The 12,773-nt window shown below is 43.6% G+C and overlaps 3 protein-coding genes across 3 annotated transcripts; all 3 read left to right on the top strand.

The window, feature by feature from the left end:
- The first annotated feature begins 4,807 nt into the window (after positions 1 to 4,807).
- Positions 4,808 to 5,261, top strand: LOC129507600 (histone H2A type 1-B). The gene has a single exon (XM_055322113.1). It carries the CDS (start codon positions 4,835 to 4,837, stop codon positions 5,225 to 5,227), a length of 393 nt encoding a protein of 130 aa, XP_055178088.1. The 5' UTR covers positions 4,808 to 4,834; the 3' UTR covers positions 5,228 to 5,261.
- Positions 5,262 to 6,170: 909 nt separating this feature from the next.
- Positions 6,171 to 9,511, top strand: LOC129507593 (histone H3.1). Its single transcript, XM_055322106.1, has one exon. The coding sequence runs from the start codon at positions 6,185 to 6,187 to the stop codon at positions 6,593 to 6,595; it is 411 nt and encodes a 136-aa protein (XP_055178081.1). The 5' UTR covers positions 6,171 to 6,184; the 3' UTR covers positions 6,596 to 9,511.
- Positions 9,512 to 10,807: 1,296 nt separating this feature from the next.
- LOC129507624 (histone H4) lies at positions 10,808 to 11,122 on the top strand. The gene has a single exon (XM_055322145.1). It carries the CDS (start codon positions 10,811 to 10,813, stop codon positions 11,120 to 11,122), a length of 312 nt encoding a protein of 103 aa, XP_055178120.1. The 5' UTR covers positions 10,808 to 10,810.
- Positions 11,123 to 12,773: the final 1,651 nt, after the last annotated feature.

The raw sequence follows: 12,773 nt of genomic DNA on the forward strand, positions 1-12,773 counted from the left end.
TCTGCCTTTGGCTCAAGTCATGATCCATGGGTCCTGGAATCGAGTCCCACATCAGGCTCCCTGCTCAGTGGAGAGTTTGCTTCTCCCTCTTCCTCTGTTCATGCTTGCTCACTCTCTCTCTCAAATAAATAAATAAAATCTTAAAAAAAAAAAAAAGAAATGTATTTCCTTGTGTAAAGATATAAAAGCTTCCTAATTTGGTCACTTCTGTAGGCCTTCATTTTTTTAGGAAGGCTTCCTAAAAAATGTAAAAGTTCCAATAACATTTGTATGTTTTTCTCCTGCTAGCTTATCTTTCTCAGTTTAATTATCAGACCCCCCCAGGGACTCTAAAAGGCTTTAAGAGAAATTTTTCTCCCATACATGTTAGGCCTTAACTTTGCCTATTTTACTTTTTATTTACTGGTGAATTTTTTTTAAATTTTTCCTTCACTGTTGTTCATTTCTTTTTTTCTTTTTTTTTTTTAGTTCCTGCTTTCCTGTGGGCTATTTGAATATTTTCTTGAGGCAATTTGAATTTGACTCATCTATTGTCTTTGGAGAGTTTTTTAGTGGTTGTTCTAGGTATTAGATACACATAACATCACGGTACACTGGTATCTACATGTTACCAGTTCAACTGTACAAAGCTTATTCCCTTTTAAAATTTTTTACCCTCTCTTGTTTATAATTATCTGAAATATTTCCTCTATATACATTGAGAACCACATCAGATATTAGAAGTTTAGCTTCTAAACATAATTTAGAAAACTCAATAGGATTGTATTTACCCATATTTCTTTTTTTTTCTTTCTTCCTTCCTAATGTTCCAAAAAACTTATATCATTTCCTTTCTTTTTTAAGAATTTCCTTTTGTCATTCTTCTATGCATAAATATGTCAGCAACAAATTCCACCCTACCTCATTTGAGAATGTCTTTATTTCTCCATCAATTCCTAAAGGACAAGGAATTCAGAGTGACAGTGCCAGTTCTTTTAGCTCTTAAAAAATGTCACCTTTCCTTATGATATGTTGTTTCTGATGAGACACCTGCTGTCACTTGAATTTATTTTTCCCTTTTATACATAGGTTTTGTCTTGCTGCTTTCAAGATTTATGTGTGTGTGTTTAGTTTGCATAGGTTTGATTATGATGCATTTTATAGCAAAAATATGTTTTGGTTTATTCTATGTGGGTGTTTGTGTAGCTTCTGAAATTTATAGGTTTAAGTCTTTTGTCAAATTTCAGAATTCTTGGTCATTTTTTCTTCAAATACTTGGATGTGGAGTCTATTTTAAAAAAATAATATATATTTTTAAGAGGTAAACAACAGGTGGCTCTCAATAAATTAATGAGTCAAAAGCATTTATAACTGTAACTCTTGCAGTGTTCATGTGAGTGAGTCTAGGCTTGAACATCTTCAAACTTAGGGTCTTTCAAATGGTTCTATTTATAGGGGAGGAACAACTTTTCTCTATACTGGGTCTAAGAATTCACTGGGTTTCCAACTGGGTCTAAGAATTCAACTGACATAGATTAATGGGATAAAAGTGAATAAGTTTTACAGGGCACCTGGGTGGCTCAGTTGATTATGTGTCTACCTTTAGCTCAGGTCATGTTCTCTGGGTCCTAGGATTGAGCCCTGTATCAAGCTTCCTGCTCAGCAGAGTCTGCTTCTCTCCTTCTCCCTCTGCCTCTCCACACTGCTTGTTTTCTCACTCTCAAATCAATCTTTAAAATAAGAAAAAAATATACAAGTTTTAATTATTTTTCTTTATATGCACATGGGAGTTTTTGCAAAAAAAATGAAAATCCAAAGAAGCAGTTAGAATTTAATGCTTACCTAGTGTGTTGGACAAAGTACAGTAAATTATGATAAGGTGACAGGCAAAGGGGCTGGGGCTAGGGTAGTTCATTGTGTGAGGAGACAGGAAGATAGGAGTTTAACAATATTTGCACAGATTTCTCTCAGCCTCAACTTACTGTCCATGGTGAGAAAGATGACTCTTTCTGGTGTAGGGAGGACTTCTTTCACATAGGAATTTCAACTCCTGCTTTTAAGGGGGAAAAAAAAAGGAGAAAATGAGATTGTCCTCACAGCTGTTCTTTTTCAAATTCTTGTAACTCAAACTAGTCTATATGCCATAGTAGCATACTTGGGGAGGGCATGTTCTGGACTCTTTCACCAATAACTTTAATGCCAGCTGATTTTTTTCAAGTGTGTTCAAGTAACATCGTACTTTTTAAATTTATATTCAACAAAGAACAGGTATTCTCTTTTCTTATTTATACAAACCCATATGCGTCAAAGTGTCCTGAACCTGGCAGAAGAGGTGTACTGGGGACAACTACTTTTTTTCTCATATTTTTGGAAGAATTTACACCATCATCTCCCTCCTCATATCTGCCCTCCACATTATTTTTTAGAGGCAAATGCCTAGAATTTGCTGATTTTGAGAACTTGCTATTAGGATCTCATCAAGTTGTTCTACTCATAGCAGAGGTCCAGTGTTTGTTGATTTGTGTGATACAGGGCTACCTAGATAACTAGGTTTATTCTCATTCATGATTCAGTGGATATAGATTATTGATGCTATGACTGTTCGCAGTTCAGCTTCTAGTCTGGGTTTTTGAAACAGCCCTTAATCCTGCCTTCTATTTTACCTAGTGCTGTACATACCCACTGCTCCATCGAAAGTGACCTACAATGTATTTAGGAAATTGAATCAGTTCTATTTCCTGGCCCTTGGCTGCTGATATTCCCTTGGCCTTGGATGCATTTGGCCTTTTACTGAAGCATTTATTCTTCTTGTTCGGCTAGCTTTTTCACCTCTTTCAGGTTCAAGCTCAAATGTTACCCTCTTAGTGACACTTGCCCTGAATATCCCTGTATGTCTCATGTATGCCCATTTCCCACTTTTTGTTTGTACCACTCATCACAAAAAAAATGCATCATACACTTTTACTACATATTTAGCTTATTGTGGGCCTCTCTACACTAGAAGAGCATCACCACAAGGGTACACACAGGATGCTATCTGTTTTTTTCACTGCTGTGCTCCAAGTACCTGGAACACTGGCATGTATATATACACTGACTGAATGTTCGATGTTTATCTCCCTTGTGAATTCTCCTGTCCCTTCTAATTCACAGGGATTACTCTTCTCCTCCACATTACTTCTTCTTCTTCTTCTTCTTCTTCTTCTTCTTATTATTATTATTATTATTATTATTATATTACTATTATTAAAGCCTTCATTTTGGGATGTAGAATGCATTACTCTTTAGAATCCAGGCATACAAGCCTTCCCTTTTCAAAAGAGTATGAAGATTTCAAAGCAGAATTTAAGATATCGTTTTATATCTCCACCTGGGGTCTTGCAAAGACACTGAGCCAGTGGTTATTGTTTATCACTGCTGTTGATAGTGAAAATAATGATAAAAAAAATAAAAGGAGGTTGAATATTGTTACAAGAAAAAATCATAAGAGTGAGAAGACTTAGGAGGCAAAAAAGAAACAGAAGATGAGCACCTTGACACTCCTGCCAGGTTCCTTGGATCAAAAGATGGTTTTCAGACAGAGTTGGCTTATGTACAGATTTTCTTACACATAAGCTCTTGTTCCTTTTACCATCCTGTTTGGGAATCAGAAGATCTTTAAGCTTGAGCCTGCAAAGATTCCTGAAAGAATTATTCCCCTCCATCTGGGCCCCATCTAGTTCTATCTCATGGACTGTAAAAGGAAAAACAGCAGCATTTCTCCCGGCAATCTCTCTTGACAACAGAGGAATTTCCTGACCCAGCTAGAATCCTTTCTGCCAAGCGGGAAAAGAGAAGGTAGAATTGGGAATGGCACTGGGAATGATGACTTTCCCAGTCAGGAGTTTGCAGTCCTTGGTCTCATTAACTCAGCATGAACCTGCACAAGGTAAAACAATGGATCTCAGTCTCTATAAATTTTTCAATCTCTAAAATGAAAACAGTGCTTTATATACCTCAGGGTGGTCCGATAAGGCCACAACTGTAAGATAAAGGTCAAAACAGAAAACTTGCTGTCGTAGGTCAGGGACTGGATAGTCCAGTTCCTGCCTTCAGTTTTCATTGATCAGATATTTTGAGACATGGGCTCTGACAAAGAATAGTGTGGGGTTTTTTGTTTGTTTTAGATTTGCTTATTTATCTGAGAGCAAGCATGGAGGAAAGGAGGAGGGCAGATGGGGCGAGGAGAGCAGAGGGAGACAAAATCTCAAGCCAACTCCACGCTGAGAGAGAGGCCCTCCCTGGGGCTCCTGGGGCCCAGTCCCACAACCCTAAAATCAGGACCAGAGCCTACACCAAGAGTCCCATGCTTAACCAACTGCGGTACCGAGGAGCCCCGGAAGAATTGTTCCTTTCTTTTCTGTTGTGACTTTCAAAAAGTTAAAGCACCTGCTGGCATAGATATACTTCTTAAATGTTATTTATTTTGCAATTTTTGCTTATTATTTTCCACAATTGATCACAATCCTAGAAAAACGACAGCCAAAAGACAGAGCAATGAGGAACATCACTTCCGCTTCTGATTGCATTTTTAAAAAGTATTATTGAAAGTATTAAACTGACTCATTATTAACATTAAAATAAAAGCCTTTTGTAGCGGGTTACATTGGAGCATTTAAAAACCTCTCGCTAGACCGAGGGCTTGTATGCAAATGAAGGATGCTGACTCTGATTTTCCATTGGTAATTGAATGTAGCCAATGGGAGACCGGCAGACAGCCTACCTCCCGTTAGTATAAATACTTCTCTCGCTCTCAGCTTAGCTCTAGATCGCTCGCGTTTTTCTCGGAACGCGTTTCCTTTCTCTTACGTTTGCCATGTCTGGTCGCGGGAAGCAGGGCGGCAAGGCTCGCGCCAAGGCCAAGACGCGCTCGTCGCGGGCCGGGCTCCAGTTCCCGGTGGGCCGCGTCCACCGCCTGCTCCGCAAGGGCAACTACTCGGAGCGGGTCGGGGCGGGCGCGCCGGTGTACCTGGCGGCCGTGCTGGAGTACCTGACGGCCGAGATCCTGGAGCTGGCGGGCAACGCGGCCCGCGACAACAAGAAGACGCGCATCATCCCGCGCCACCTGCAGCTGGCCATCCGCAACGACGAGGAGCTCAACAAGCTGCTGGGCCGCGTGACCATCGCGCAGGGCGGCGTCCTGCCCAACATCCAGGCCGTGCTGCTGCCCAAGAAGACCGAGAGCCACCACAAGGCCAAGGGGAAGTAAAACTTTTTTTTTTTTCTCCCAGACGGGCTTTTTCCTAACCAAGAAAGAGTTAACAACCTAAAAAGGCTCTTTTAAGAGCCACCCACATTTTCCATGAAAAGAGCTAGTTCGCTTTTAAGCATTAATCTTTGAAAATCGAAGGTGAACTGTCAACCGTTTTCCTCAGAAACCTTTAGTTCCCGAAAAAAGGTCCATGACGTTCGTTTCGAGGGAGAAGCGACACAGGAATTTAGTAGCTAATGGTACTGACAGCGTGTTTAGCCATACTAGGTGGGCTAGTTTCCAAGTCCAGCAGAAAAGGTATTTGGTATTTATTGAAATGAAAATTTTTCGCAAGCATCGTAGCTCACGTTTTGTAAAATAATAAAAAGAGCGGAGTTCTCCATTTGAACCCAAGTTCTCAAGGCCTATAGGTCTATAGGTCTAAAGTTGATGGGAACGTTGCACACAAGTCACAGAACCTTGATAATTCGCGCTTGTAAAGAAGGGGCATTTTCCCAACTCTCCACAATATTTGTGCCACACCCAAGAAAATAATTTCATTTTAGACGCAGCCCATTGGTATTTTCCCCTAAGCACCTGCAAATTACCTTGATGTCTAATTTTTTAAAAAAACATTGGAAATTACTATATTGCTGTGCACGACTACCTTACATTTCAAAAATAACCTGAAGCTCTCTATGCATGCAGGATTTTTGTACTCGGTGGATATAAGAAGGGGAAACGGTAAATAAATGACGTCAGAATAGCTAGAGTGAGGGGCAGGGTTTAGGATCTCTTCACCAACCCGAAAGCAACTCTTAATCCGGGCACCCGGCACGGAGCTGGGCCAATCGGGGAGGGCGCGGGTACTTTTGAATGTTTTGGGGCCCAATAGTTGTCGGCCTGGCTGTATAAAAGAAGGAGGGCTATTCGGTTTTCACCGGTTCTTGGGAAGGCTCTTTTTCCGCTCTCAGAATGGCTCGCACGAAGCAGACGGCGCGCAAGTCGACGGGCGGCAAGGCCCCGCGCAAGCAGCTGGCCACCAAGGCGGCCCGCAAGAGCGCGCCGGCCACCGGCGGCGTCAAGAAGCCGCACCGCTACCGGCCCGGCACGGTGGCCCTGCGCGAGATCCGGCGCTACCAGAAGTCCACGGAGCTGCTGATCCGCAAGCTGCCGTTCCAGCGCCTGGTGCGCGAGATCGCGCAGGACTTCAAGACCGACCTGCGCTTCCAGAGCTCGGCCGTCATGGCGCTGCAGGAGGCGTGCGAGGCCTACCTGGTGGGGCTCTTCGAGGACACCAACCTCTGCGCCATCCACGCCAAGCGCGTCACCATCATGCCCAAGGACATCCAGCTGGCGCGCCGTATCCGCGGGGAGAGGGCGTAAGTGTCTGGTCAAGGAGCGCCAACTTGAAACCCAAAGGCTCTTTTCAGAGCCACCCACTTAACTCCACAGAAGTGCTGTGATAGCTAATTAGCCAGGACCACACTAAATGTATTAGGAACCAGCGCTTACCTGATCGTTGGCATCCCCCACACCCCTCCGGCTGAAGGATCACTTTTTTTCAACAAAGAAAAGGGCAAAAAGCATTTACGATTTTTAGAAGTAAATGAGTGCAGGTTGACTGAAACAGCTGTTTAAACACCAGTGTGGCACGTGGGCTGTCCCTTCAGCTGTTTGGATCTTCCTAGGATCTTTTTAAAACCGCAGATTCTAGAATATAACCTCTAAGAACCTCTTTGCTCATCAGTGTCCATGAGGTCTGGAAAATGTTCAGATTCCGAATCCAAGTTTGAAATTATAACAAATATTTACGTATTTTTAGTATTTATCAGATACGACTCCTCACCTCAGTAAGTTTTACGTTTTTATTTTTTGGTTAGCCTGAAGTGGTCTCATGACTGGTAAGCTCCCAACTTCTTGCATATTTATTTATAGCTACCTACCCATTCAGAAGTGTTGATCAGTTGATGAAGCATAATTTATCAAGTCCCTTTATTTAATACATTATTTGTGGCCCTGCTACAGGTTGGTTGTATGGCTTTATTTGTTACAGGGCCATGCTACATTATTTTTTCATGGTTCTCAGCTGTAGTTTCCATTCAAGTTTAGGAGTTGTAACCCAATTTTCTTTTATCTTGCTCTTTTTTGGAGTTGGGGATTCAGTATTGGAAGGAAGATGATCCAACAGTGTCTGACTGTTGAAAAAAATAACTTCTTTTGAAATTTAATTTCCATATTTTACCTCATTGTTTTGGAAAACAATTATTTTCAAAATTGCTACCTTTAGCCTTATGAAAGTACAGAATGCTGTAGAACATGACAACCCCAAATTCCAAAGGTTTTGCTTGTTTGGCTCTCTACACCTTAGCTCTTAAACACCTCAAAGTTTGGGGCCTGTCTGAGATGTCAGTTGATGCACCATATTAAATCGTGGTAAACTCGACAAGAAACACAAAACACAGAAGATTAAACTTGAATTATGTAGTTTCCTTGGATTTATTTACATTCCATGATTTTAATAAAGCAAACTTTCCTTTACAACATACTTGCATTTAAAAAAATAAGATTGGACATTTCTGTGTGTTTGTGTGTGTCACTGTGTTATATTTTTGACATTCAATTTTTCCAGACTCTTGTACATGGAACCCTGGCACAGACCCCTGCTACCCCTATAAAGGGTCTGTCAGAGACTCCAGGAACCTTGGCTTGAAGTAGGGTGACTGCTCTCCAGCTCTGGGTACCAGCTGAAGTCCAATTCTCTAGGGTTTTCTTATATCTGTGCTGGCTCTTACGTACCTTGTTTGGCTTTTTCCCCTAATATTTTCTGTATCTGTTAGGAAAAGGGTATTTTAGGTACAGGCCCTAAGAGGATAGTTTTAAAAACTAAAAGTAATCATTGGTGTCTGAGGGTTAGATGGCTTGGGGACAGTGGCTCAGAAGGGCTGTTCCTCACCCCACACCTGCCACCCCTTTCCCAGCCAAGGGTCAAGAATCAAGGCTTTACATCTTCATTTACTTGAGCCCCTCAACAGAATAATTGCCCAGTGTCTACGAAGGTAAATTTAGCACCCTCTTAGAATTTATAACTTTGTTCTCCAGGAGTACTCTGGAAGATGGCAGCACAGAGCAGCATTTAGATGGTAGATTGCCAGCATTCAAATCCCAGTTGTACGAGTTACTGTGCCCTTCTACCCACAGTGATTTCTCCATCAGAAAAATGGGAGTTCTACCTACCTCAGAACTGTTATTGCGATAACATGAATTGATTTTTGGACACATAGCATTGTATGAGTACTATCAATTTCTCTGAGCTATAATTTTCCCCCCTAAAAAAAATTCTAAGATTTTTTAAATTAAAATACAAATGCAAAATTTAGCTTCTAAATTTCCTTTTCATTTGGCATGACATTGTCACTCAGTTTGGAAATAAAACTTCAGCAGGAATTGTAAAATCAAAGAATGGAAGAAATTCGCATTTGCAAAAAAAAATTTACTGAACATATTGAACTGGAGGTTTTTCTAACATTTTAATATCATTGCATTAAACATTTATTACTTTTTATTAGCAGAGTGGCTAAGGTAACGCTGGAGGAAAAAAAGGAGTGTTTAATGTACAAACTGTATCTTTGAAATAGCTGTTGCAAGGTCCTCAGTCACATAGGATTTTTCTCTCCCAGGCACCACAGAGTGATATTACAACACAGGCTGAAGTTTGCAGCTAATGCTGTTGGTGTTTAGAACCACGTTTGGTTTGTTACAGACTTTAAGAGAGGAGGAAACCAAAATCAGGGTGCATTTTTCAGAGTTAAAAATTCAGCAGTTACCCTTCCAGTCATCCCAAGAGAAGTGACTTACTAAGCAATGAGTGTTTTAGGGAGACTTAACAGTGGGAAGTTAGTTGAGAGACTGAACTGCATTCCAGCAGTGACTTCAGAGCAGCCAGAAAGCTGACATGGTCAATGCTCCCTTGGTCAGGGCACGGGAGTATTTTCAGACAACCGTATTTGACATGTCATGTATGAAAAACAAAACAGTCTGTCAATTAATAGGTGAATGGATAAAGGGGCACCTAGGTGGCCCAGTGGTTGAGCATCTGCCTTTGGCTCAGGCGGTGATCCAGGGGTCCTGGGATCAAGTCCCACATTATGCTCCCTAGAGGAGCCTGTTTCTCCCTCTGCTTCTGTCTCTGTCTCTCATGAATAAATAAAATCTTTTGAAAAAAATAAAGAAAATGTGGTATATAGAATTGATCCTTGAACAATCAGGGTTTAAACTGGCTGAGCCCACTTATTTGCAGAGTTTTTTCCAATAAATACGACATGCTGCTGTAAACGTTTCTTCCTTATGATTCTTTTGGTAACATTTTCTTTTCTCTGGTTTACTTTATGTAAGAATGCAGCATAGAATACATATATAAACTATGTTAATTAGGGTAAGGCTTCTATTCAACTATGGTTTTGGTAGTTTAGGGTCCGTCAAAAGTTATATTCGGATTTTCAAGTGTGCAGGGGTCAGTGCCCCAACCCCTGCATAATTCAAGGGTCAATTGTATATACAGGGGAATATTAGCATAAAAAGAGGATGAAATCTTGCTATTCATGTGGATGGACTGACGGGGCATATGCTAAATGAAATAAGGTAGAGAAAGTCAAATGCCATATGATTTCACTTACGTGTGGAATCTAAAAAAACATAACAAAGAGACAAATACAGAGAACAAATTGGTAGTTGTGGGGGTGGGGGGTAACAGGCGAAATAGGTGAAGGTGATTAAAAGGTACAAACTTCCAGTTATCCGACAAATAAGTCACAAGGATGCAAAGTATAGCATAGGGAATATAATCATAATGACTTTGGTAACAGGTGGCAAAAACACTTATCATGATGAGCATTTCATAATGTATATAACCTCAATTTACTGCCGCACACCTAAAACTAGTATAATGTATGTCAGCTATACTTGACAAAACTAAAAAATCCAGAATTCATCAACGTCTTGTACTTTATTACATGGTGTTATTTAAGACCAACGTTCACTAACTATTATATACGTTATCTGTGTTGTCTATATTGTTGGGAGTTAAAGAAGAGTGACTTTTCTGGTTTTAGACTCTCCTGCGTCTGTTTCCTAAAAATAATCTGTTCTAACAGCCCTTTGTGCGAGGCCTATTTTGGGGTGTCATATTCTTCTCCCCTTCCTACCAAAGTGGCCCATTTTGCGACGGCAGGTCTTATTTTGGGGTGGCATCTCGGGGTACCCTTCCCAGCTAACAATTACTCCAATGGGGACGAGGAAGTGCAGGACTGTGTTGGAAACTGGAAGCCCCTAATCACATTCTGCTAAGGAAGAAGGGGAGGCTGCAGATGCGAACAGCCCTGGGGTGCGGAACCCGCCGAGCTCGGCGGCGAGCGCCCGGCTCCGTGTCTCACGTGATGGTCCCGGGAGCGCGGCCCGAGGGGGCGGAGCCCGAGGAGGGGCCGGAGCCCCGCTTCCCGCCCGCGCCTTCAGTTCTCAACGAGGTCCGACGCCTGCTTATAATTACTCCCGGCGGAGGCGCAGGCCCAGCGCCGTGAGGTCGTCGCACAGAGCGCTTTGGCCATGTCTGGTCGCGGCAAGGGCGGGAAGGGGCTGGGCAAGGGCGGCGCCAAGCGCCACCGCAAGGTGCTGCGCGACAACATCCAGGGCATCACCAAGCCCGCCATCCGGCGGCTGGCCCGGCGCGGCGGCGTCAAGCGCATCTCGGGCCTCATCTACGAGGAGACCCGCGGGGTGCTCAAGGTGTTCCTGGAGAACGTGATCCGGGACGCCGTCACCTACACGGAGCACGCCAAGCGCAAGACGGTCACGGCCATGGACGTGGTCTACGCGCTCAAGCGCCAGGGCCGCACCCTCTACGGCTTCGGTGGCTAAGAACTTCCTCCTTTATTTACTCTTCAAAGGCCCTTTTTAGGGCCGCCCACATTTTCTTAAACCGGGCTGTACGCGTATGGTTTCGGGGCTTTTGTTGGGAGCCAAGTGTAATTTTTCCGATTACCTGTCAAGAGCTTCTAACTACAAGTCTGAGCGCAGCTGGGGCCGCTGGGTGCCGGCCCAACCAATCCGGTAGCCACGTAGTGCGTGGTCGGGTTTCGCGCCAGTCGGGACCGGCCCTGGCTTGGGGCGACCAATGAGGAGCCGTCTAGAGGCGCCCGGGCCTGGCTGGAAACGGCCGGACCGGAGCCGCCCACTTACTCAGGGAAGCGGTCACGCCTGCCCTTGTCCGGAAGGAATAGAACCACAACCCGTGCTGTGGCAGGAGGTGGTATTTCAGTCGCCCCTGAGCTCCTTAGTCTGGGGACGTTGGGTAAATGCAAGGTTGCGGGAGGGTGCCCGTCCCACCTCACTGGAAGTTAACATGAAGATCCACTGATTGCCAGAGAGAAGCTACGTGTTTCTTCCCAGCGTGTTTGCCACCCAGCGACGTCAGGACAGGAGCAGTCCTTGGCCGCCTCCGCTCCGCTTGCAGTCCGCCTGTGAGGCCAAGTGTCCTCCCCGCTCTGCAGCCGGTAGCCTTAGATTTTGAGGTATCCCGGCATTTTTAGTCTCCGGCCCCCGGGCGCCCACAAGTCCTTGGCTAAGCAGAATCTGGGAGTTCCCACTTAGGAGATCCGGTCTCCCGACTGCTCGAGTTCCTAAGGCCTCTGGTAGGTGCCAACACGAGGGCTCCAGGGAAGGGCTCCCTCTGGGACTGGCTCAGACTGTCCTGCACCTTCCCCTTCGACCCTTTGCCAGGTCTCTCTCTTCTGCCTCCTGTAAATGGTTTTTAATGAACCCCTCAGACATCTTCAAAAAGTGTTTTGAAGTATGCCCTCAAATTGATAAACCAGACAACTGAATAGTCAGCATCTTTGATTTAATGCATCAGAAATATATTGATGGCTGCTAAGGAAATAAGTTAGTCTGCTAACCCTTATCTCTGGCAGGAAAATACTGAGTAGGCTGTTGGAAAAGATTCCTGAGGTCGGGTTTAGAGAAAAATTTGGAAATTGCCAACATATAAATAGTAAGACTGGATCAGGTCAATAAGAATTTAAACACCATTTATTGCAGTATATCGTAATAGTAAATGAGTAGAAATGTCAATTGTCAGTGGAAGGAAGCTGGGTAAGTATTACCTATATCCAGGCAATGGTGTCTTAGTTCAGGCTGCTATAACAAACATGCCATAGACTGGCGTTAAGTAACAAACTGCTTTCTCAACCGTTCTGGATGCTGGAAGTCCAAGATCAAGGTGCTGGCAGGACGGACAGGACAGTTTCAGACAAGATTTGTGGTCTGGTGAGAACCCAGTTCCTGTTTCATAGACTTGTCCTGCTGTGCCCTCACATGGCAGAGGGAAAGGCCAGAGAGCTTGCTGAAGTGTTATTTATAAAGGGCAGAAATTCCATTCCTGAATGTTGCATGCTCATGATCTAATCACTACCCAAGGGCCCAACCTCTTCCCCACCCCTTTTTTTGGGAAAGATTTTACTTATTCATGGGAGACTGAGGCAGAGACCTAGAGGGAGCGCTGCTGGGAGCC

The sequence above is a fragment of the Nyctereutes procyonoides genome, unplaced genomic scaffold, assembly GCF_905146905.1.
Source record: "Nyctereutes procyonoides isolate TBG_1078 unplaced genomic scaffold, NYPRO_anot_genome, whole genome shotgun sequence".
Taxonomy (NCBI): domain Eukaryota; kingdom Metazoa; phylum Chordata; class Mammalia; order Carnivora; family Canidae; genus Nyctereutes; species Nyctereutes procyonoides.

Excerpts from the sequence above, each read along its gene's own strand:
- LOC129507600 (XM_055322113.1), top strand. The coding sequence starts at position 4,835 with ATGTCTGGTCGCGGGAAGCAGGGCGGCAAGGCTCGCGCCAAGGCCAAG.
- LOC129507593 (XM_055322106.1), top strand. The coding sequence starts at position 6,185 with ATGGCTCGCACGAAGCAGACGGCGCGCAAGTCGACGGGCGGCAAGGCC.
- LOC129507624 (XM_055322145.1), top strand. The coding sequence starts at position 10,811 with ATGTCTGGTCGCGGCAAGGGCGGGAAGGGGCTGGGCAAGGGCGGCGCC.